At 37.5% G+C, this 26,283-nt stretch overlaps 1 protein-coding gene across 1 annotated transcript; it reads right to left on the minus strand.

The window, feature by feature from the left end:
• Positions 1–880: 880 nt before the first annotated feature.
• On the minus strand, positions 881–25,813 carry LOC131841023 (serine/threonine-protein kinase 17B). The gene is made up of 7 exons (XM_059189254.1): positions 25,626–25,813; positions 4,979–5,150; positions 4,059–4,359; positions 3,534–3,762; positions 2,817–3,076; positions 2,107–2,225; positions 881–1,423 (listed from the first exon to the last, which is right to left on the minus strand). The coding sequence occupies exons 1-7, from the start codon at positions 25,811–25,813 to the stop codon at positions 1,157–1,159; spliced, it is 1,536 nt and encodes a 511-aa protein (XP_059045237.1). The 3' UTR covers positions 881–1,156.
• Positions 25,814–26,283: the final 470 nt, after the last annotated feature.

Genomic DNA, 26,283 nt, shown 5'->3' on the forward strand with positions numbered 1-26,283 from the left:
CCGGCGGCCATCGTGTCAACAATTCGTCTATCTAACAACAATCGAAAAACGGTCCACTCCTAGTGGTAAAATTTCATAATTGTACATCAAAAATGACAACAACTTTTACACCGATATGGATTTGCGACTACGCAAATTTGGTCCCACAAGCGGGTCAACACGCCGGCGATACGTCGCCACTGTTTCAACCTACGTAACATACATTACTCTGTTAAACCATCTAAACACTTAGATACTACAATATATGTTATACGATGTGATCGACACATTAACAATTTTATTATCTAAGTTTGCAATAACCGGAGCGGTGCGCGTATGTACAGCTCGCGGCGGGCGACCGCGACGTACCTTACAATTTTGCCGTTTGTACCGTCGCTGTAGGAACGCGATTACTTCACGAACTCCGGTCGGCGGGAGTCGGCGGCTCGTGACCGCGCGGTCACGCTCGCACTACGCCAAGGAAAAGCCAAAATGAACGCTATATGCTATAGAATTGTAATAATTTTTCCATGGAGGGGTAAGGTATGAAATTGTGGTTATTATGTTATGCGGTATAAAGAAATCGTCATAAAAATATTTAGGTATATGATAAATTACATCAATATTGAAGAGTTCTTAATGAGGTGATAAATAAAGAAATGCATTACATTTTTCTATTTTAAAATAGTAATATTTCGCTTCTTGTCATACAATTCACTCAAAGAAATCGCTTTTCAGCGATAAGGCCTCTTAAGTTGCCTTTTTTTTTCATATCTCATATATTTATACATAATAGATTATGTAAATGTTTGTTATTTTTTCTTGTGTTTTTCATTCCTAATTTAAAAACCACGCTCTTGTCAGTAGAGCTGTTGCCACTTTCCACGATTTATATTATGCCAGACATTATTTACAAAAATAATTTGACTTTACCAATTACCTTTGAGCTTTCACTGAGCAATTATAAAATATTTATGTAAAAACTATATAATTTTTTTTTCTGAAGTAAGTTCATTGTTGACTTTCCTCTTGTACCGAGCCCACTCGACCAATAAAAAAGCAGCGAGTTCGCGTAATCGGGCCCCTACCGTTTTATAATATACAATTGTAAGCCTAACTTAACTAGGTATGTACAGGTGCGGGGCCGTCAGCGGAGGCCGAGGCAGCACAGGTACCGCTAGCAGAGCACGGCGCGGTCGGGGGGCGGAGCGCGCGCCCGCAGGCGTCCGCAGTCGAGCGCGCAGTCGCAGCCGCAGCCGCAGTCGCCGGCGTGGTGCGCGTGCGGCAGCTTGGCCGGCTTCTCGTAGTCCGGCTGGAACTTCTTGCAGAGCGCCAGCACCGAGGGCGGGTGCGGGTGGCACTTGCGCGACACCTGCAACCGTACGTCCGAGCGGTCAGCCTCCACGATACGGAGCGAGGGGGAGAACGCCGCGATCACCGCTAGCTGTTAATGGTCAATTGAAATATACAATAGAATCCCACCAAAATATAAACAAGAGATATTTCCCTAGAACAATTAAGTTGAATGTAATATATTGTATCGCAGATCGTTAAATTTGACGGTCTCGGTTGTCTAGATGTTTAGCACTACACTTTACTTCCGATGGTCGCGGGTTCTTTCCTCGCATGATACAAACATTTGTATTCATCTGTATCGGTCTGGATGTTTTCTATGTATATTATGTATGTATTTACAAAAACATCTAAGTATTTATATCAGTTGTCTAGTACCCATAACACAAGCTCTGCTTACCTGGCTGGCGTTGACTAGATATGTTGTGATAACGTTATGTGAATTGTCCAGAGGTATTATTGAATTATAAAAATAAACTTTGAAAATGTAACATGCATGTATAAATTTCATTATCATCATCAGCTACATATGACAAAGACACCAAAAAGAGATGGATATATATTTGTGAATGTTGATGAACACAAGAAAGAAACACCACTCCAACCTCAAATGATAAGAGAAGATAGATGATGTATATAAGTATAATAATAATTATTTACTACATAACCAATAAAGTACCTATAATTTTATAACCATTTGGCCGTGCCCTAACCAACCACACGTGTCAACCAAATTCATTAATTCAAGGTATCGGTGCGGTCGAAGCGCCTCACCTTGGGCGTGGAGGGCGCATCCGGGAAGGGCGGCGAGTGATCGCGGGTGTGCGCATGCTTAAGCGGCTTATCGCGCTCGTCCGCCTCCGGCGCTGCGTCCGTCGCACGGGACTCTGACTCTGCGGAGCGAAATTAAATAATCACATTACATTATAATTCTACACCATTAAATAATACACTAAAATTTATATTTCATATCGAAAACAAATAAACTATACATTATAGGCAGATCCATTACAATTATATATATTATTTAATAAACATAATAAATAATTGTGAATTTATACAATGAAAGAAGTTTTGGTAAAACTTCATTTATTAAAATTACCTATAATTTTTTTTTTATATTTTCGAATAAGATTTTACATATTCATGAAATAGGGGATCGGATATCATCTAAACATTTTCTATGGAATATTAAACGAAGCCACCCTATAGTATGTTTTTAATTTACAACTGTAGAAAATTGGTATACATGATGAAGTCTAAGAATTTTTCTGTCTTTATCGCTCGTGGGCTATTTTCTTACAGTAACAAATCTGTAATCTTACACTAACAAATCACTAGTCCTTAAAGTCCTTTTAAGTCGTAAGGCTCCTTGAAAAATATTGCACAAATTCCCCTTGGATAGTCTTCTGAACGAAAAAGAATATTAACATAAATGGCTAATTTTATTGTATATCCATACAAAATAACTAAATTAAAAATACCTTTATCATCATCTCGGGTCCCATTGGTACCATTGCAGCCGTTCACATCTTTATGGCCGTTGACACCGTTGACTGTTGCGACACCATTGACCCCGTTCGTCCCGTTGACATCGGCACCGGTGTCATCTGAGTCCGCATCTTCATCTTCGTCGCTACCGACATCGGCGGCGTCAAATCCCACCCCCATAATAACTGCGGGTATATCTGACTCGTCTTTCAACCAGGGGTGCTCCAGGCACTCTTCCACTGTGAGACGACCCCTGAGAAAATAGAAATGACATTAATACGTACAACTGAATGTGCTGATGATGTCTTAAGACTATCTGATTGCCTTTGCTATGATGAGTGAAACACTTGACATATATTGGAATAGGACATGGAAGCTAAATTAATTCAGTTTGTTATCGATATTTGCTTCCTATGGCCTTCGTGTAACCGCGGATAACGTAGTAACACTAGAAACATCACTCGGGTGTTGCGGAACGTTACAGGAGGCCATCATCATCAAGAAACTGTTACTAATAGCAGCTTAATAACCAAACGGACAAATTTATATCAATAACAAAATGGTCCCTCTGGAATTCATTTTGATTTTGGAGAATCTACAATCAAGATCTAAGTGACTTGATTCAATCTTTCTCTTGCATGCAATACTAACGCAAGTGTTCATCACTACAACATAATAATAAAAAAGCTTGTCACATCACCGTTACTCACTTAGGATCCACAACAAGGGTCTCCTTTATGAACTGCACGGCTCGCTGCGACACCCCGCGGAACAAACACCGCGGGAACGTGAGCTGGCACTGCGCGATGTTGAGGTATGTCTCCTGTTTGGTGTCGCCTGCGAACGGCGAGCAACCGGTCAGCAGCACGTAGGCAAGTACACCCACCGACCAAATATCCGCCGCCAAGGACAATGGCTCGTATGATAGGATTTCAGGAGCTGGAAAAAGAAAATGAAAACACAATGTAGAATTCAAACTGAACACATGAGATATATTCAGTATTTCATGAGATACTTTAGATTCAATTAAGATATAAGACGATAACAGAAGTTTTTAGCTGAATGAATTGGCTATCTCTAAGGATATATATAGATTTTTAACGGTTAATTCATTCCCGTAAGAGACCTGACTAAAAAACGTAAGTACGTATTATTATTATTATATATATATATAAATGTATATAATGTGTGTATTGTCATCATCAAACTTTCAACTTCAATGTTTATTTACTTACCAACATAATCTCTCGTGCCCAATATTTCTCTGACATGTGCTCCTGGCTGTATGGCGCGGCTAATTCCAAAATCGCATATTAGAAGCTCTTCGCCGCTAGCAGACAGCAGCAAATTCTGTGGTTTTAGGTCTAGATGTGCGATACGGCGTGAGTGTAGGTGCGCCAGACCCTCTAGGACGTGGCGTAAGGCACGTCGGGCCGCACCCTCCGTTAGTCGTTCATCATCGTCCAGAAGACGCTGTAACTCGCCACCCGCGCATAGCTCTAGTACGATGGCAACTTCTGAACGTGTATCATATACCTGGAAAGTCGGAAATAAATTTGCAACTTAGTAGATTACACAACAGTAGAAAACTATAACAAGAAATATAAATTAGATGACAAAACGACATTCGATTTGAAATTCAAATCAAAATTCCATTCAATTTGGATGCAATTTTGTACCAAGTGGTTTTAGTGCTCAAAAAGTAATTTTGAAATTTTAGGAAGATTGCCTTGCGTAGCAAGATAGAGTTGTTTGCTATTCAAATTTACTGGTACCTGCACAAATAGTTTTGAATTAAATGATATTATTGTACGTAACAGTTCAGTAGCCGAGTGATAATAAGTAAACGATAAAACCAGAATGTATTCGTGATTCTAACTTATGGGCGTTGCTCACAAACTAAACCTTTGGCACAACCGCAAGCAGAGTAGAGAAGCAATTTGCAACATCTGACAATCTGATTGTTTACCAAAAATTCATATTCACAAATACATTCAGTTGGTTGGCTAATGTTTAGGATGAAAATATATATAGAAAGGTATTTCCTGATTGGTTCCTTGAAGACCACGTATTGTTAGTTGTTACTGATGAACTATCAAACAAACCTATTTGCGGTTGAACTTACTGGAAGAGTCATGACAAATTACTAACTAACCTCATGCAAACGGACGACACGTGTGCAATCGTGGCAAAGTGCGAGTACTGCCACCTCATGGAGTATCTCCCGTGTGGTGTCCGCCGCGCGCCGGCGCTTGCGGATGAATTTGGCTGCGTACTCCTCACCAGACACCAAGTGTCTGAGTTTGCGGACTGACGCGAATTTGCCCCTGAAAATAAAATATTACTAATTTTAGTTTCTGTTAAAGTTGCGTTTATTTGTAATGAATAAGAATTACTTTATCTCAGATTATTATTTTTATTTGGTTTTATCCGTATTAGATGGAAGTTACAGTAAAAAAAGTAAAGTGTAGCGTCTAAATTTTTGACATTTTGTAGAGAATGGACTTCTCCTCCATTTACCGTTAGCGAATTTTAATGTAATCAATTTCTTAAAAATAAATAAAGATAGTTACTACAAAAGATATACTATATACTAAATATAAGAAAATATGTAGAAAATCATTGTAGTGCAATTCCGTCGGAAATTACGCAGCTGTGAATCACGCACGCACAACCCAGCCTTTTGCAATCCTACCCAGGACGTTGATATGTTGCTACTTATACTGCGTACTACTGTACTGCGGCTTGGATATTTAGATTTAGATTAGAAATGCTAGAGCATGTATTAATATTTCAGATGAAAAAAAAACAATAGCTTAGCATTCCCAGCCCATTCTTCTTAGCTTAATCTGTATTCCAAATATGCCCATAGTATCAATACTACTTACTATATTTCTCACTGTCATGAATTATTGTACTCCAACATCATCCTGGCCGCTTTCATAAATAGAGACAAATATCTTATCAGAACAACAAGTTTTTAGCTTTACACTAAAGCTATCTAATGAAAGCTTAGAAAGTTTAATGACTCAGAGAAATCTATGCGCTGTTCGCATAGACTATAACAAGAGTAAAACCTAAATCTACATTAGCAATTGGCCAATTTCATTAGCCGTCGCCGTGTAAGACACTCCGAGGACCATAAACATTTCAGAAGTGGCGTAAGCCGTGAGTTAGTCACGATAATTACCGGACCGTAAAATATCGGCGCCTGCGCACGCTCCCGACGCCGATAAACAACGAGATCCACCTAGACTATCTTGGAGATTTCTCCCATTAAACTGTTATCGAGTAAACGTCATTAAACAAATGGCCATTGGGGTAGGATAATTTAATTCCACTATTGAAAGTATCGTGTGAGACCATCAAACATTTTGTGGGGATGACTGTTGACCAGTTGCAAAGTGTTTACTTTCCAAACTTCTCTGCATCGTCTCTGAATTTGCTGGATTGATGTTATTGCAGTGATTTCTCGCTGAATATGTTGCTTTTGATGAATGATTTTTTAAAATCCATCAAGTATTTTTCGTTTGTCCATAAACAAAACATTCTTTACGTTGGCGTAGATAATACTTATTTCTAATGCAATGCACATAGGTCTATTACTATTAAAATTCCTTTAGAAATTTCCTATAATTATGGTCTCCCCACATTTGGTGCAACATACCACAAGAACAATGGTTAATTTATATAATGTTGTGTGAATAATTTAACAAACAAAGCGGGAGGCGTGAGGTGTAAACCGTTTTACAGCTAATTCTAAGTAACGCGTAAATGTTCACTGCACCCAGGGATGCCAACCATACGAGAATGTTCGTAAAGGTACCAGATATTTAGCTTTTGGTGCGACAACCTTTTCTTCATGTGTACGAAATTTTGCTACAGCTGGTCTTTACAGCTGCACCGAACGAAAATGGGTGCGGGAGCAGAGGGCAACAAAATCCGCGTTAGGGGGTTATGTTGGCCTAAAAGCTAAGCTCGATAAGCTTATCGAGCGGCTGGAGGCCAAATATTTCGACGACGACGACAACTCAGGCCGTCGCAATTTCGATCCTCATTTAGATGTGGCAGGGAATCGATCCGAAGAGATGGAATTCTGCAAAACTATACGAGAGTCAAATTGGGCCAAAATATGAGAGTTTCGACATGTTCGTACGAAGTAAAATATTTTAAGATGAGCAACCCTGCCTGGGCCTGCACCGCATTCGTACGGCGCCGGCGCCGGCCGCCCGCCGCGTTCTCTAGCTGTCGACGCGGACGCTTTAGCGCGGAATAGTTGGCGGCCCAATGATGTACTACAATGTAATTTAATGCATGCTAAATAATAAATCACAACAGTTCATTAGTTTAGTAAATACATTTGTATACTTTATAAACGGAAAATATCTATTATAGTGAGTCAGCTGGAAGTAGGATGACACTAGAGTGTGTAAAGGAAAATTAATCTAACACTATATATATACATATAGTACACACTATATAACACTATGGTAGACGTTTAAAACGTTAGATATTTGGACGGCTCAATGAATTTGCATGAATATTGCTTATGCAATTTTTTTTATTATTGTATAATGAATAGTTATATTATTATTAACAAGTACACTATTACATTTATATAACATCAGTAACGTCAGGTAAACTTCAATAAACAACTGACCAACCTGTTACTCTACTTATTGGCATTGCTGACTCACGGAGTGCAAATTTTATATCAAGACAGAGCTATCAAGACTAAACAATCTGAATGAATAATTTCTCGTAGTTCAAGATTATTATCTTTGAGCTATTTATGAAAATGAAATTTGGTACTCCAAAAACAGAAAATGCCTGGATATACAAATTATACATATAAATTCAATTTGGATTTACTTAAGACCTTTTACAATTTCTTACTTAACTGGGAACCTCGAACATCTGAGATCCCGTGACCTACTTAGAGAGGTGGGGCATGGTGTTCACAGGGGCTCTATTGATTTTTCTAACCTAAAACAGTAAGAAAGGAAGCGGCCTATACAATTTTAGAGAAAGTAGAAAAAACATAAATAAAATAATAGAGGAGGGAAAAATTGTCACCGAAGTCTTGCGGTTTAGAACACGAATTGTTTCTGACGATCTCAGGTTCTATTCACACACTAAACAAATATTTGTATTCAGTACTATAACATATATTGGTCTGGATGTTTTCTACAAAAATATATTTGCTATATAAACAGTAGTACTATAGTAAAGATCGGAACCTACATTAGGATATCTTGTGTTACAGTATTTATAATGCTCGGCTTAGCTTGTAACTAGAAGTCGACGTATAAATTGTCCAGAGTTATTAATACTATTTAAATATTAGAGCATTTGATATATGAATATTTATAGAAGACCTTATAAAGATTTATTGAAAGAAAGAGAAGACCATAACACTTTTTCATCGAAGTAGGGAACACCAGTGTTTTTCCCATTCTACCGCCACAAAGCTTGCTTCGTAAGTTTTACCTATTTCCGAGTTTTAAGGGTGAGATAAATGATAGGGTTTGGACACCATACTTTAGATCTTAGTAATCCTGTTCATATATATAAACAACGGTTGTCTCTTTTCATAAAATAGGCTTGTTTGCCATTCCCACAATAAAAAAGTTTTTACTTCTTTTATTGTGGGAAATTTATTTCACTTACATAAAGATACATGCCACAACTATTTGTGTATACTTATTAGTATTATCTAAATCCCTTTGTAGTAAAAGGCTTATTGGCATACAATACTGAACATTACGGGTCAATACTGCGTGCTCATAAAATGGCAAATAACAGTATATCATAAATCGCAGTTTAATGAGACAGCCGTGTGCAGTATCTAAATAGGGCGCCGAGGGCGGTAGGGGAGTGGGTCGTGCCCTAAATGTCCTGTCGATCTGTGCCGCTCGGCCAGCTGACATTGCTCTTATTATTTTACGCGCGAATTGTAAATGTGATCTTTTAAGATTTACAAATTAGATATTTTGAAGGTGATTAGTGGTTGTGGACACCGCCTTACTTCCGATGGTCACGGGTTGGATTCCTCGCACGGCACTAACATTTATATTTATGTCTATGATTTTCTATGTATGTATTTACGATAAAAAAAAAATCTATGAATTTGTATTAATTGTCTAGTGCCAAGGCAATACCAAATGTCTACCGTCACGGAGAACGAATTCTAGACATGTCTACATTTCGCTGGGTATATTCGAACCGATTTGATATTTCTGACTGTCTCAGGCCTTTCAGGATAACACTGATATCGCTGATGAACAGCAGAGCGAATTAACAAGAACAGTAACTATTGTTGACTACAAAAAACATTTAAAAAGGGAATGTAAAAAGTTTTTTTTTTCTAATTTGTAATTAAAAAAAGAGTGACAGTTCTCGGCATTTCCATATACTGCCCAGTTATTGAAATTCAAATAATCAATTTGTACCATACAACAATAATACGCGTATGTCATCAAATGGTCACTCAGCAGTCAGGTATATTGATAGACATCGCATACCAGTCAGGTCACAGGCGGATCGATGGGTCGTGCCCTAATTATTCTGTCCTGCATCCAGATCTGGGTTGCGTTGATATTGACCTTATTGGAATCGGGTTAATCCTTCTGAATGTGAAAGTATATTGAGATATTTGTACGTTTATGATTTATATAGAGATATTGTATTAGCTTTTACAGTAGGAGGGATTTTAATAAAATCTGTTATTTACATATATAGATTTTTAACACATTTTCGCCCCGCAGCAATAAGGTAACTATTTTATAATGCACTAGCTACTCGCCGCGGCTTTGCACGGGTGTACATGTATTATATATATATAAACCTTCCTCTTCAATTGCTCTATGTATTAAAAAAAATCCGTTGCGTAGTTTAAAGATTTAAGCATATATAGGGACGGACAGACAGCGAATTTGTTTTATACTATGTAGCGATAGTGATAATGATAGAAAAGAAACTAATTTTGAATACAGTTGGTTATATTTCCTAGTTCATTTTAATATAATATTTTTGGAATACATATATTTTGATATGAGACAGGTACCTACGTCAATTCTAATGATGCGGCATAGCACTTCATGGAATACGAAGAAACAATTCCTTGACAAGTGTAGACAGGCATCTAAAACGAAATTGTTTCTGCAACATCCTACTGGATAGGTAAATGAAGAGAAAGCAAAGAGTGAAGTCACGGAAATTTGCTAGTAAGTATATTAATAAACAATATTCGTGTCACGAGGAAAAATTCTAACTATTTATATTTACAATATTGTATTGTAATATATTTACCAAGGGCGGTATTGACGGCATTGTACTAGATTCTCAAGAACTATGTGGTCAACATTTCAAGCCTAATTTGATATATAAACATGACCCAATAACAAATGTATGAAACATATGTGTTTACGTATGGCTATTGTGGTATTAGAATTAACGAAATATCGCTAGTGATCCGCCCAGACTCCGCACGGGCACAGTTACTGTACTTACTGTAGCATTTCTAGTTTCAATTTTGTGTCTTTATATTCCATTAACAGTATATCCGTGGACACTTCACACAACGCCATTTAGTCCCAAGTTAAGCAAAGCTTTCATATCAGTTGTCTAGTAAGACAACTGATATGAATACATAATATAATGTATCATACAATCAATCATACTCATGAAACCAAATTTTTATGCCGTGTGAGGAATCGATCCGGCGACCATCAAAGTAAGGAGCTGTGCTAAACCACTAGACCACCGAGACCGCCTAACCTTTACACCACTAAACGACTGAACGAATTGTAATTAAATGTAACATGAAGAATTTGTAACAAAGAACGAGGAGGCTATCAAGAAAGAAATTCAACAATCAACGAATAAAACGTAGTAAATAAAGTCCCGTTGTATCTTTAATCACGGTATTAATGTCGAAACGATTGGCCAATATAATGGCAACAACGCAGAAACTAAACGGCTATTACAATGGGAGCATATTTAATTGAGTCTAGCACCATTATTGCATTGCGTTTGATACGATCACCTTTCACCCGGATTTGTTTGACACGACCGATAAATGCGTTGAAAATGGTGTATATTCACTTCGCGCAAACCAGCCGTAGCTAGCTATTTCGTCTACGTGCAATCAATTGTGTTGATACACGTGTATAGACAGATAGTCTTTCATATATTCTCTAATAAATGCAATATTATTTGGTAGACGTAGACTTAAGATCCATTAGTTGAAGCATTAACGGAACAAAAAGAAGAACAGATGTGACTAAGAGAACTTAGCGGCACAAAGGGGAAAATATATATAGGCGAAAGAAAAAGTATAAAAAAGAATAAACGTTGAAAGACTATGAAGTATCCAATTATAATGAGAAGAGATTTAATGAAATCAATACATTGTACAATACTATATCAGTACTTGAAAAAATAATGTTCTGAAGAATACCAAAACTGACTGATAGAATAGTCCGTAAAAATATGTAATAGTAATGGGCTGTGATAATACTATTGTTTTTTGAAATTTACGGACCAAATATGGAAAAAAAAAGTTATGAATATTAAAGTCACTACGGTATGTACAGTCTGTTTTCACAAAGTATTATTATGATCAACTGTGGTAGACGAATGGTCAAAGTAAAGATTATGACAATATTACTTTAGAACCCATTACTGAATGAACTTTTATCGGCGAATTATAAGTAATCAAAACGCCATCAGGACTCATATTTTCAATATAAATAGCTTTGGAAAATGTAACAAATGGTACACGCAAGTTATCAATGTTTTTTAATCAATATATTGTCTGAGTTCATCATAAACATGTTTACGAATGACATAACAGTAATTATGCGTTCAATCCGACATATAACCTTATGATGGAGGTATAACAGGATATGATATGGCAATCATAGCTTGTGACTTGACTATAGCAATAGATGGGGTCAAATATGTTCCGCAAATGGCGTCATGGGCCATTACGTAATTAGTTTTAACGTTTAAAAGATTGAAGGGCAAAAGTCAAAAATGTAATACATATAAATTAAATAAGTTCAAATACTATAATATCTTAACACAATACCCTACAAAGTATACCCAAATACTTAAAAAAAAATATTCATATAGGACTTCAGTCCAGTTCCGCTACTACAGAAAACTATCACAGGAAAGGCATTGCAATATAATTTTTTCTTTGTCTATAATACCTAGAATTAATATGAATATATATATATACGTAGTATGTCGCAGTTGTTTTACTGAAAGCAATTTGCCAAATACTTTTCCCTTTTAAAAATTTTGAGGTAGCAGTATAAATATTCTGTTTTATTTGACGCCTTACCAGGTTACGGCCACCCATTTCAGTCAAACTTGTCTTAGAACCATAAAGTTGAGGCAATCTTCCCGTTTATTACACTCAATAACAAAAGTGGCAACAATCATATACACTGAGAGGGAAATAAGGTAGGGTTAAGCGAACTTGATTGACACTAGTCAGTAGAGGAGTGTAATGAAAGAGATTGCAAAATTTTAAGCACCAAAGAAACATATATTGGGATTGCCAATATACGTTTCTTTACATCTGGTTGCCATATTACCTTATACCTATTAATATATAATAAATCATGGTTTCCATCGGCAAACTCCTCAAGGAATATGGTAATTCATTAGATGAAATTTTAGAACATTAGTAGTTCCTTTAGTAACCAGTAGTTCTTTTGAGGCTTCCTATTTTCAATCAAATATTAGTAAACAATGGTATGATTATTGGATTCATGTGGTAAACTTGTTTTATTTAATATACATAATGTCTAATTGTGTAAATTGTAAAATAAATATTGTTCTTATTTTGTTTCTACGCAGTAAGTAGATTTAACATAATATCGATCGAAATATTCCTACATTACACGATATTGATTGTATTCATATAGATCTTATCAGGTAATGTACTACAATTTGAAAATCATTAGGTAATATGCTATTAGTATGTCATAATCGACCGACCGACGTGCAATATCTTTAATTGCGAAAGTTACCACCCCTGTATGCTATATAAATTTCTCTCAACAAATATTTATTGCACCTATTTAGTTTTATGAATGTGCGGAGCTGCGGACGTTGTGTTCATAAAATAGTAATTTTTCCATATAAAGCTGGCGGACGATTCGTTTAAGATGATTTGACAACGCTATTTTATCATGATTACATTAGACAAGCTCATGACAAATTTGTTTAGGTCTTTAGCCTTGATAGATTTTATAGGTAATAAAGCGTTAAATGACTTTCCTTGGTAGATTAATTACGATGTATAGCAGCAATATGCTTAGTTATATTACAACTATAGGCGAATATTCATTATGTTAGGTGACACTATCATTTTCATAATAGCAGCAATGTTTTAACGTCATCAGAATGCACTAGTAGTGACCATGTACATCAGTGATCTTTATGTCCACAGGCATCGGTTACCGGTGGTAATTGCTTTCACCGATTTTTATTCTCAAAGCCAATAAATAGCAATCAGGGAATAGTAAACATTCATATTGGCGTTCACTTTCTGCCACTGCCGGGGCTGAGACTCTAATAAATGCAGCCGGGTGCCCTGCCTGTACTTCCATTTGTTCCGACTCGCTTTCTGCATAATAAAGCGATTTGTGGGCGGGTGCAGCGTTGTGCAACGCGTCATTAGTAGCGTGCACTTCTCACGGAGCGAGTCGCCTGTTACATCGCGGTGGTGCAATGGGGCCGAGAGCGAAACACCATCGCCTTCGAACCAGTTGCGTAACAGATCGACGACCGACTAAAAGCGAAAAGGCGTCCTTGGCAGTGAATCAAGCGCGCGTCCGTCACGGCGCACTGGTAATTATTCATAAGTTGTTACACAAGAGTGCCCGTCAGAGGCTAGTCCGTGGCCAGTTGCCGCTGGCCGCGTCGCCTCGTCGCCCGCTGCCCGATCGCTATCGACACTATCGATCGATCACGCTCTTGGTAACAGGATGCGCATCTCACTCCATCCATCAACTCGGCTGTATTTCTTAATCGCGCCTCGAGATGCACATAATGCAGAACCAATTACCTTAAAGCGTTTAATGTTTGGAATGCGACCGCACTGAAACAAACATGACTCATGTCATAAAAGTTTTAGGTCTACACCATGGATCGCGTGTTTACGCTATAAATACTACGCCCTTGCGGCGCCGGCGTCTGACAAAAATGGCGTGAACTGGCAGCTATTATGGAGAGGCACCTCTCTGTAATATGGTATGTGATCGGTAGAAGCCCTATTTAGTTGTGTTTGCAATATCCAATGCGTATTTTATATATTATAAATTTATTTAGTAGGAAAAGGAGCAATCAGTTACTGTTGACTACTAAGAAGCGGGGCCTGTCAGTCGTCCCTGGTCAACGAGCAATGAACTTGCAAATAATGTAAGTAACTCAAACAGTGGGTCTGCGGCAGCGGGACGGAAGTCGTAAAACTTTACTACAGACTGTTGTCGGACCCTCGCGTTAGTTCGATTTATAGAAAGCTTTATTACTGCTCCCTGCACTTATGCTTACATGCAAATGGCTCTCGTACGCGGGGTCAACCGACTAACTGTCTGTTGCAAGCAGTAACAAGAGACATTACTACCCTTCGAGTGGGGTCCACGTCCTGCACTATAAGTAATCACAATTTAAAATGGTAAACAAATTTATAAACTTATGCAGTTGATTTAGGGAATATTTTGGTATGAGAGGCGTAAAATTTAAGTAATAAATGTAGATTGTTCTTTTGTTTAATTAGTTTTGTTTTGTTGCGCAGTGACGCCGGCAATATAATCGCCGGTCTGCATTGCCTAATATCAGTTGGCGTGCATTTACGCAACACAAATGGATGGGAGGCGTAAACAATGCATTACGAAGAGCGTTATCACTGATATTATCTTTAGAATCTTGTGCGTGCGCAGAGTGGAACAGCAGCGATGAAAGATTCCAGAAGTATTCTCTCAAACTCATGCCAGCTTGTAGGGTAGTTTAATAATTAGTATTAAGACGGTGGATGGTATTTGGTTTCTTTTTCAATAAACAGTTAGCAACCGACCGTGTTGTTTCACTGACGCTGCATTGGCGACGAGTCGGGTTACCTTAAAAAATAATCTGAATACAAAGTATTTTAGTTCATTACCAACTTACAAACAAAATTAATATAAATAAACTCTAAATAAATAAACAGTACTAAAAATTGTGTAAAAATGCCCGTGGGTAAAATAGAACCTTTTGATCTACATTCGAAACAATGGAGTGCGTACGTGCGACGTGTCAAACAGTTTTTGTTGTGTAACGAAATTAAAGATAGTTTAAAAGTGGCGACTTTTATAACGTTAGTCGGTGAACCCACCTACAATTTAATGTGTGATCTGTGTGCACCAGTAAATCCGGAAGATAAAACATTCACGGAGTTGGAAAAAATAGTGGCAGATCACCTCGAACCACAACGTTCAGTGATAGCAGAGAGACATGTCTTTCGATTGAGAAGGCAATCTATAGGCGAACCGTTGTCGGAATACTTGCAAAATTTGAAACATCTGGCGACGACCTGTAACTTTGGGTCGATGCTCGAAGAGAACCTTCGGGACCAGTTCGTGTCCGGGTTATGTAGTGACGACATGAGATCGCGTCTGTTTGCCGAGAAAGACATAACATATAAAAAGGCGGTGGAGCTAGCTCTCGCATTGGAAGCGGCGGATAAACACGCCGAGGCGAGCGCCAGGAGCGGCGGTGCGGGCGGCCGGGAGGGCAGCGCGGGCACGGGCGCGGGCGCGGCCGGCGTGTGGGCGCTCGGCGGCGGCGGCACGGACCGGCCGCGCGACGGCTTGCATGCGGTGCGCAGCGCGCGGCCCCACCCGGCCGCGGCTGGCGCGCCGGCGGCAGCGGGAACGAGTTGTTGGCGATGCGGTAAGCCGCATCGAGCAGATAAGTGCCGTTTTAAAAATTATTCATGTGATAAGTGTCAGCGCAAAGGTCACTTGAAAGTGATGTGCAAAGTGTTAGAGAATAAGAGACACAATTTTATCGACGAAGATGCGGACGGCGAATTATATAATATACGTGTCGTATCTACGGGAGATGACCCTTATTTTGTGGACGTTAAAATAGGGAATCGGGTAATTAAATGTGAAGTCGATACGGGCAGTAAGATATCCGCCATCAATGAAGAGTATTATATAAAGTTTTTTTGTTATTATACCTTGCATAAGGATCGAATTAAATTATGTTCATACTCTGGATCGATGATAGAAACTGTCGGTTATATTTTAGTAAACGCTTGCATTAATGATATTACTCAAAATAATTTAAAATTATACATTATAAAAAATGGTAGTCGTCCATTATTAGGGAGGAGTTGGATTCGTCGATTCAATATTAATCAATTATATATAAATAGTATTTGTGAACAAGACGATAACGGGTTTCAGGCTAATTTTGTAAATCAATTGAAATGTGAATATCCGCAAGTGTTTACAAATACTTTAGGTACATGTAAAAAAACCATTCGATTACAGCTAACAGATACCGAACCGGTTTTTGTACGCGCGCGGCCGGTACCGCTCGCTTTACGCGCCGCAGTTGAGCGGGAACTGAACCGATTGCAAAAAGAGGGTTCCATATATCCTGTGGAACATTCCGATTATGGAACACCTATTGTTCCTGTAATTAAATCATCTGGTGAAATACGTATTTGTGGAGACTACAAAACAACAATAAATCCTAAGCTTAAAAGAGACTATTATCCATTGCCACGAATAGAGGAATTATTTGCTGCCTTGAGCGGAGGAAAAGAATATTCAAAAATAGACCTTACCACAGCCTATATGCAGGTTCCTCTAGAGGAAGGTTCACAGGCGGCAACTGCCATATCTACGCACTTAGGCACTTTTGTTTTTCGACGTACACCTTATGGTTTAAGTTGTGTACCCGAAAAATTTCAAAAAATCATGGAGGAGACCCTCCGTGGCCTCTCCAATACTGTCGTCTTTTTAGATGACATTTGCGTTACAGGTCCTGACCGTAGTAGTCATATAAATAATCTGCGAGCTGTAATCGAAAGATTAGCTAAAATGGGTCTCACTATTAAAATTAATAAATGTTCATTTTTACAACCTAGTGTATCATATTTGGGCTTTATAATAGATAAGGATGGGTTACATCCAGATGTATCGAAAGTGGAGGCTATAGTGAATGCACCACCACCTAATAACGTGACGCAATTAAAAGCATTTTTAGGACTAATTAATTATTATGGTAAATTTATTCCGAATTTGAGCTCTTTTCTTTATCCTTTGTACAAATTATTAAAAAAAGATACACCATGGGATTGGAATAAAACATGTGAGAAAACATTTCGAGACGTTAAACAGTATTTATCGAGTGACAAAGTCTTAATTCACTATAATGCTTCATTACCATTGTTATTAGCTGTAGACAGTAGTAGCTACGGAGTTGGTGCGGTTTTAGCGCACAGGTATCCAGACGGCACCGAGAGGCCGATCAGCTGTGCGTCGCGAACACTTACGGACGCCGAAAAAAACTACAGTCAACTGGATAAGGAGGCGTTGGCTATACTGTACGGGGTTCAAAAACATCATCAATTTTTATATGGTCGATCATTTGTATTAAAAACGGACCATAAACCATTGACATACATATTTGGTCCAAAAGGTGGTATACCCCACACGGCAGCGAGTAGGCTGCAACGATGGTCTGTGAAGCTGGCGGCTTATGATTTTAAAGTTGAATATGTAAGCTCCAAAAATAACGGTAACGCGGATGCTTTATCGCGTTTACCATTGCAAAATAAATCACATTTAAATACACTTGATCATAATAATTATAATTACTCGCATTATTTAAATTTAATAAATGAAACCTTGCCAATCAGCTATAAAGATATAGCATTCGCTACTAAAAATGATTCCTTACTGTCGAAAATATATGGATACATTATGTATGGGTGGCCGAATGAATGTGGGACTGACCTTGAGAAACCGTTTTACTATAGACGGGCGGACCTATACGCGGAACATGGTTGTATACTATACAAATATCGTGTTGTAATACCAAATAAATTACAACAACAAATATTATCTGAAATACATGAAGGTCATTTAGGGGTGATAAAAATGAAGTCGATCGCCAGACATTATGTGTATTGGCCTGAAATAGACAGCGATATAGAGGGATTAGGGCGCGAGTGCGAGGCTTGTCGAAACGTTCGAGACGCACCACCACGTTCATCGTTGCATCCGTGGGAGTTCCCGACAGCTCCATGGCAACGATTACATGCCGATTTTGCCCAATTGAATGGCAAGTATTATATTGTAGTAGTGGATGCCAATTCGAAATGGTTGGATGCTGCATTAATACGTAGTACCTCCGCTATTGACACTATTCAGTATTTTCGTAAGTTATTTTCAATATTTGGGTTACCAGTACAGCTAGTCACAGATAATGGTCCCCCTTTTCAGAGTCACGAATTTAACGATTTCTGTAAGAAAAATACAATTAGACATACCACTGCATCACCACATAGGCCACAAGGCAACGGAGCGGCAGAGAATGCTGTAAAAACCATAAAAAAGACTCTGAAGAAAGCCATCTATGAAGGTCAGGATGTGACGTCAGCTTTGTGTCGATTTCTTTTTCAGTATAGAAACTGTGAACACGCTACTACAGGTGTAGCTCCGGCGGTCGCATTACTAGGTCGTCGACTACGTACTAGGTTAGACGCGGTGCGACCTAATACTAGCGATATTGTTAGACAGGCGCAAGACAAACAGGTAGCGGAAGCTGGGGGAATGGATAGAACTTTCGAAGTTGGAGAAAGCGTAATAGCTCGAGACTATTCCTCCCGTGGGGACAAATGGACAGAAGGCCAAATAACATCCAAAACGGGGCCGGTTTCTTATACAGTACAGTTAAACACGGGAAACGCTTGTCGTAGACATTCTGACCAATTATGGCCTTTAAAACGAAATAGACTTTCAACGTCCTGTTTAAGTAATAATGAGTTGTCAGACTATGACAATCAATCAAGACGTAGTTATGATAATCAACAAAGACAAGAGCCGGATGATAAAAATTTAAAGAGTCCCATGACAGGTAAAAATGAAAAAGGGGAAGAGAAAGATGTTATGAATTCACCTAATATTAAAGAGTGTGAACAACTGTCACCAACAAATCAATGTAGTGATCGAGCTAGGCGCGCACTTGAAAGAGAATTACGTAAACAAGGGATAGAGAAATGAGTTCGATCGTATGAGTTACATGAGTATAATATGTATAAAACTACTGTACTGTATGTTGTCATTATTCTGTTTTCTGTACTTAAGTTATATAGTTAAGTTATATAGATAGGACCGATAGGTTATATACATAGTATAGATGATATCTTATACGACTTACGTTACTTGTATGTTATAACTTATGTATCAATAAAGTATTTTTATCGATATGTATTTTAGTAAAAGTATTTTATATCTGAGTAATTTGTAGCTTCTTTAGATAGATAGAAAATATATTGTTCTAGATAGGGTATTAGAGTATGTATACCCGATTTGTTATTATTTACTTATTTACCTTTATTTGTTTTTTATAATACAAAAAGTATGTAGAAACTCTTTTATAAAAATGTTATTGTTTTGATTTATGTGTGGAGAAATGTAGGGTAGTTTAATAATTAGTATTAAGACGGTGGATGGTATTTGGTTTCTTTTTCAATAAACAGTTAGCAACCGACCGTGTTGTTTCACTGACGCTGCAAGCTTATCCATTACGTTACTATATTATTATCTACAGAAATCATCGAAGTCAATTTACTGTGGCCAACAAAAACTGTAGTAGGCAAATTAAATAATGCAATATTTATTTGAATTATAGCAATACGTCTGCAGTGTATTTTGTGTTCATTAAATTAGATTAGTAGTTATTCATTTTGCGACTTCGTTAGATGCTATTTTAATACATATGATATTTGTAATTTCTAAATTCACTGCTATTGCATCTAATTTATTGATTAATTATGATTTAATTCTAATAAAATATTGACTGTAATAGTGGTTAGTACAATCGCTATGTTTATCTAATTGATAAATTGACATATATTTTTAACGGCAGATTATAATTAAATGTCAATAAAATTTACTAACTAATATTATAATCTACATCATCATTTGGGTTAGTATTCCAAAAAAATTTACGTTGTTTATTACAATTTAATAATATGATATATGTCGTAAATACTACGTATACTGAATGAAAGACTACGTGTGAACCCATAGGGCATACGCTAGTATAGTAAATGCGACCCCAAAACTTGAATAGCTCTGATTCAACAACAACGTCATGGAATATACTGTATCGTTAATTAATAAATTAATATGCACTATAATGTGTATTGACCTGATTAATATGAATATTTACAATGTTCCATTATAATCGGAGCGTGGAGTGAATAATCGATCGGCGAAAGAGAATTTTCCGAAGAAAACAACTTGAACTAACAATTAGCGGGTACAATGTCCAATGATAACAGTGTGTTTTTGTAATGGATACAAAAGATATATACTACACGATACGCATGACTACAATCACTGGATTTGGCACAAACATGTCTATATGGTATTATCTTGGAGTCGTTAGTCCCTATTGCCATGGTGCCAGGAAGGAATTGGGAATGACTTGGAGCTATCAATCCTATTGCCTCTGACAGATCGATTTGAATTCCGTCCTTTAAATTTTTTTGTGTTTAATTCTTGTCACCAACACAATTATAGACAACCGAAGCAATTAAATTTAGTGAAATTTGACTGTATGATTTTTAATTAGAATTCATAATAAATAAACAGCTCGATTTATTTATTACTCACTCATCGAGTCGAGTCGACCGCTCGACTCGATGAGTGAGGTATTGAGGGTTTTATGATGAAAAATACAAAGACAAAATAAAATGTGTGTATGTACGACAGCGATATGTGAGATTATAAAATCTATACATCTATATATATATAAAAAATTGGAGTGACTGTTTGTAATATTGAAATTACCGTTATTTACTACATGCATGTGTATATAAATATGGTACATACACCAAAATAAGATTTTACAATTTTTGTCTGGCTGTTCTGGCTAATCTCTGAAATGGGTCGATCCAATTTTGACGGGACTTTTTTGGCAGGTAGCTGATGTAATAAGGAGTAACATAGGCTACTTTTATGTTAGAAAAATAAAGTTAAATTCTACGCGGATGACGTCGCGAGTAAAAATAATATTAAAGTCCATCAAGGAGTTCGCTACAGTCTCATATTCTCTGTGCATCATTTTAATAGTATCGTTTGTATCAATAAAATAATATTTTATGAGTCAACGACATTACACGTGTACCATTTAGTAGATTTATATTTATTTGCTGAAGTTGTTAGAGCAAGCGCCAGCTCCGTCCGGGGGCGTGGCTGGAGTGCAAGTGAGATATACTGACGTGTTTTATTGAGATAATTATCATACAACCCATTTAATATATATACATTTGTTTTACGCCTCCGATATTAGCGACACGTGTACTGGACATACAATTAAAATGAGAAATGGAAAATTAATTTTGCATTTGTTATTTTGTTATTATGTGTCGAAGTTCATTAAAACGTAATGCAGTGATTCCCAAAGTTGTCTATATCGACCCCTAGGGGTTTACGACAGCGGTAATTTTGTTGTTTTTACTTTATGTTTTTAACACTAACAACACAACTTTACTATAGTTAGAAATTTACAAAAAAACCAATACCAAGTAAGAATGGGGGGTCTACCCAAAACCGATAAATATGGTAAGGGGTCTACGATACAAAAAAGTTTGGGAACCTCTGACGTAATTTGTCTTCACGAATAGTATCGCGGATACCCTATCCGTTCTATATAGCCAGTAGACGTTGCCAACTGTATTGTGTTATATTATTTCACGGGATATATCGACGACCTCGTTGGTTTAGTGGTTTAGCACACTGCTTACTACCGATGGTGGTGAGTTCGATTCTTCGCACTATACAAAAAATTGTATTAATTAGTATGATTGCTTGTATCAGTGTTCTCGGGGTGTTTTCTGTGTATATTATGTATATATTTATAACAATATGGATGTATTTCTAGCAATTGTCTAGTACCCATAACAAGCTCTGCTTAGCTGTTTAGCTTGTAATCTGTGCTCCCATCATTGGTGAGGAAGTCAGTTATGCTTCTAACTAAATTTCTGGTGATGAGCACACCGATAACACATAGGATTTTTTTACAAGAATGGATTTGAACTCAGGACCTTTCTCTGACTAACTCTGGTGATGCGAACACAAATGAAATATTTTTTTTAAAATATGACTTAATTTGAAGCTTTTAGGTTCTGGTCTGGAGCTTTTAGGTTGAAATCGGCCACTATTATACCACTAGGTCACTACGCTCTCTAGTTGAATAAAAATATAATTTTATCAATTATCACAACACGTGTCCTACGTGTGAAAAAACATGTTTATATCCACTGTAAACATGTATTAACTTGGATATACTTCCTTATCATTGACCATATTAGTAGTCCTACCCTTCATTTAGTAATTAATTTTACATAATATGGTCTAGTTATTGGCAGGATTAATATGCAAGATAAGTAGCCGTCGAGTTGCGACCAATTAGGGCTCTTGGTGCGGTACGAAGGAGTTAGTTTTGACCTGAATGACTTTAAAAGTGACACTCAAGGGCATGCGGCTTTGTTTAGCCACGGCGAGGTTAGGTGAAAGGATGGAAACTCAATTTTCATTGATTTCTATTATAAATATATACCATCACGGCTGCAATTCCAGGTGGGGTAATCAGAACTGTCACCTGCACGGCTGTGATTCCAGTATTGTCATCTGACGTCGCCGACTGCCTGTACCTTGTCTGTGTTTTCTATTAAATAAATAAAATTCTACCTATTTAATATAGTTTATTTATTTATAATTTAAGAACCACGCTGTTGTCGGTGGAGCTCTAGCCATTTTTCACAATTTTCCATCAATCTCTTTAGTTGTTGATACGATACATGACTCTTTCCTTGATCTGCTTGTTATAGCTGTGTCTTGGTGTTCCCCTTTCCCTCTTTCCTTATATTTTTCCTTCGATGACATTATCCATAAGTTCGTCGTGTCGATACGACAAGTGTCCAACATTTTTCCCCTTCTATTATCAATAATATTTATGATCTGTCTCTTTTTTTAACGCTTTACAGTAGATCTTTATTTCCATTTTATCTTTCCAACTAATTCTTTCGATCTTTTATTTATACCACATTTCAAAAGCTTCCAGTTTGTCCCTTCCTTTTGAGTCAATGTCTACGTCTCACAGGCATACAGGCATATTAACTACTAAATCATCTGTTTGTCCGTCTGTCTTTTCTATGTTAACTTTCTTAATACACCTGATAGCTTTAATGCAGTCAAGTAAAATCGCATCGAATCACATAATTTCCATGCAACACTGCATTCCAAAGGACCAGATTTACGCTGAGAAAATTCCTACGACCAGTACAAGTCAGCTATATGTTCGAACACAAAATAATTTTATTGCAGGCGTGTCGCGATGCAAACATGCAAATTAGATTAATTAAAATTCCCCGCAGTGGGAGACAGAGACCGGGAGGGTCGTAGGGGGAGGGGACCGATCACCGCAGGGGAGGTCGGGGGTATCGTGCAATCGGTGCGCGAGCACCTGCCGAGCCTGCGCGTGCGCACAGCTGGCGTCGACAGGCACTTGTAATAAAAAAAGAAATTCTGAAGTTGCGGAGAAATTTTAACATCATTGGACTCATTAATTAGAAGCTCCTGTTATTACCACGTTAAAATTTTATAATGATGGAAATTATTATATGTGAACAGTGCTCTCACCGGATCTACCTACAATCTTTATACATATACATGTATATGGTTCTGGCCCTAAAGTGGATAGATTTGAATTTATGTAAGTTTATGTCAAAACTACAGAGCTGATTTCTAAAATTCTGTCACTATTAGAATTCTACATTATCCCTGAGTAACATAAATCTATATTTATTACTTGAAAAATTATAAACTCCTACTATATCTTCAATAATATAATTCAAGGTGAAAAAAATGTCAATCCATTGAATGCCCAGACGGGTCGCTATTATAAAATAAAATTATACTCTATTTGAGCGTTTCCATCAGGAGAAAATCTAATATGAATCTATGTACTTAATATATTAAGTAAAAGTAAGTAATAATGATTTTTCTATTTCACAAATGGTCAACCCTACTAAGTACTGTCTCGGTATACATATCGCGAACAGGACAATAACGGAAACAGCCGCTAAATGGTTAAATGTCGGGACACTTGATATGCATTGGAATAATATTTAATAGATCTAAACTAGGGTTGTCACAATATTCTACGTTTAAAATATCTTCTTCTATATTTCGCTACACAGTAGGATGATATCCTAAAAGAATCATATCATTAAGTATACTTATGGAAATAACTAAAATAACAGAGTAGGCTTAGAACATATCAGAAAAAAGAATAAACTATAAAAAAATATTCAATTAAAATAGAAACCGCTATACATTTTATTTGCTTTAAAAATTCGTAGCAATAATTTCGCCGGTATTCGTCTGTCCCATGTCTATGTACTGTATTTCTTGTAAAAGCATTTAATTCTTATAGAGAAACACGGGTGCACATACGATATCTAATTGCTAATTTTCATGTTTTGTAACCTTAGTACAGGGTTCTTTCCTAAAATCTTTATTTTGAAAGGAAGACTAGATTTTAGATAAAGAAGACAATTTAGTAATATGCACACTGTTTAGTCGTTATTGGCACACTTAAAAAACAACTATGGATTTCCACATTGGTATTGTTGCATTAAACTTACTTAACTAACTAATCAAGAACAATTATTTTATTTGCATATAAAGTTTATTATAATTAGCATATCAAGGTGGTTAGGCGTTATAGAATATCCCTAAAATACGTGAATCATAAACAATGCGCGGGCGCCAATGCGGAAACAAAACGTACCATTATTAATAGTGTCGCCTACGCAACGCCGCTTTGAAGCGCCGCGGCCACCCATACTCGCAAACTACACCGCTTGAAAAAACAGGTTTTATTTGCATTTATGTCAAGTGCACTGGGTGAATAACAATGGAACGGAACAGAGAGACCGAACGTCAAGATTTGCAGCGTCATCGTCGAAATAAACTTTCGCAACTACTACCGGACTCTTGAGCACGTTGAATTTGAGATCAAAAGACGTATGACAAGCCTAGGACTATTAGTGCTTCCGGGAATAACATTTATACATACACTAACTCTGCTATATGTACTACAGGTATATGTGCAATATAAACGAATTCATATATTGCTAAGAACCGGTCTGGAGACTAATAGATTGAACCATTGTCACCGACTATTAAGATCTTCGCTTCCGATAGCTGAGACAACCTACGAGAACGTACTAGCGTAACTTTCGAGCGTCGACCCAGAAAGAAACAGAAACCAAAGGAGATAGCCGTCAATTAAGTGTAAGAGCTAATTAAGTTAGCATCGAGCTACGTTCTTTCGCACCGCGAACAATGTCCCTCGAAAGAAAGCGCCAGTTTCAAGGCCGCCGGCCCACAAGCAGTTCGCTCTCTTTAGCACAATACCGGCGGAAAAGTACCGGGGGGAACAACAATGCCATCGTGTTTGCGATCACTGCTCCCACGTTATTTATTTACCCGAAACCCGCGGTCACTCGTTCGTTAGTGGACGACTGAATCGGTGGGCGCACAAAGAGATGCGCGCGAGTCGTGCCGTTCGCTACTTTCTCTCGATAACCTTTCCAGGGGCGGGGAATGCGCGCTGTGATCTCGTATCGGCTGACCTCACGAGCGCTCGCCTTCTTTCGATCCGCACTACTGTCCATATGCGGAGGACTCGCTTTCTACTTGCCTCCTAAGTCCTAAGCCGAAGCGTTTGGATCTGATACTGGAAAGTAATGTAAACTGTTGTTAAGGGCGACCCTGCCGACCCTCGACATGATTCGTTAAATAGATTAACAATTCAAATACGTATAAAGTGATGTATCGATAGATTGCATGTCTCAGAAAATGTTCAGATGTTGCGCATTGATACGAACGACGGAAAGAGCGCAAGGTCGCGCGTTTATTGTGTGCGCCGGCGCAATCATTGTTGTAGTTTTACCACAGCCGGGGGGTTATTAAATTTTTTGCTAAGACTTTGTGTAGTTGTGTATAAAAAACTTTTTGGGTCACTGTTTTTGTGGCACACGTAATTTAATGTCACTGAAATATGTCTACATAGACAGTAGATTAATTTTTATATCTATAATAGATTTGGAAATAGCCGATTTATAATTGATGGAAAACGGTAATT

This window comes from Achroia grisella, unplaced genomic scaffold (genome assembly GCF_030625045.1).
Source record: "Achroia grisella isolate CSIRO2021 unplaced genomic scaffold, CSIRO_AGI_Agris_v1 utg157, whole genome shotgun sequence".
Lineage (NCBI taxonomy): Eukaryota > Metazoa > Arthropoda > Insecta > Lepidoptera > Pyralidae > Achroia > Achroia grisella.

What these genes read in the sequence shown, in the direction of transcription:
- LOC131841023 (XM_059189254.1), bottom strand. Translation starts at nt 25,813, where the DNA reads ATGGACAGTAGTGCGGATCGAAAGAAGGCGAGCGCTCGTGAGGTCAGC. An exon ending in GGGCACGAGAGATTATGTTG is followed by an intron (nt 3,763 to 4,058) that starts GTAAGTAAATAA and finishes TTCTTTTTCCAG; the next exon opens with CTCCTGAAATCCTATCATAC. An exon ending in GACCCGAGATGATGATAAAG is followed by an intron (nt 2,226 to 2,816) that starts GTATTTTTAATT and finishes TTCGCTCCGCAG; the next exon opens with AGTCAGAGTCCCGTGCGACG.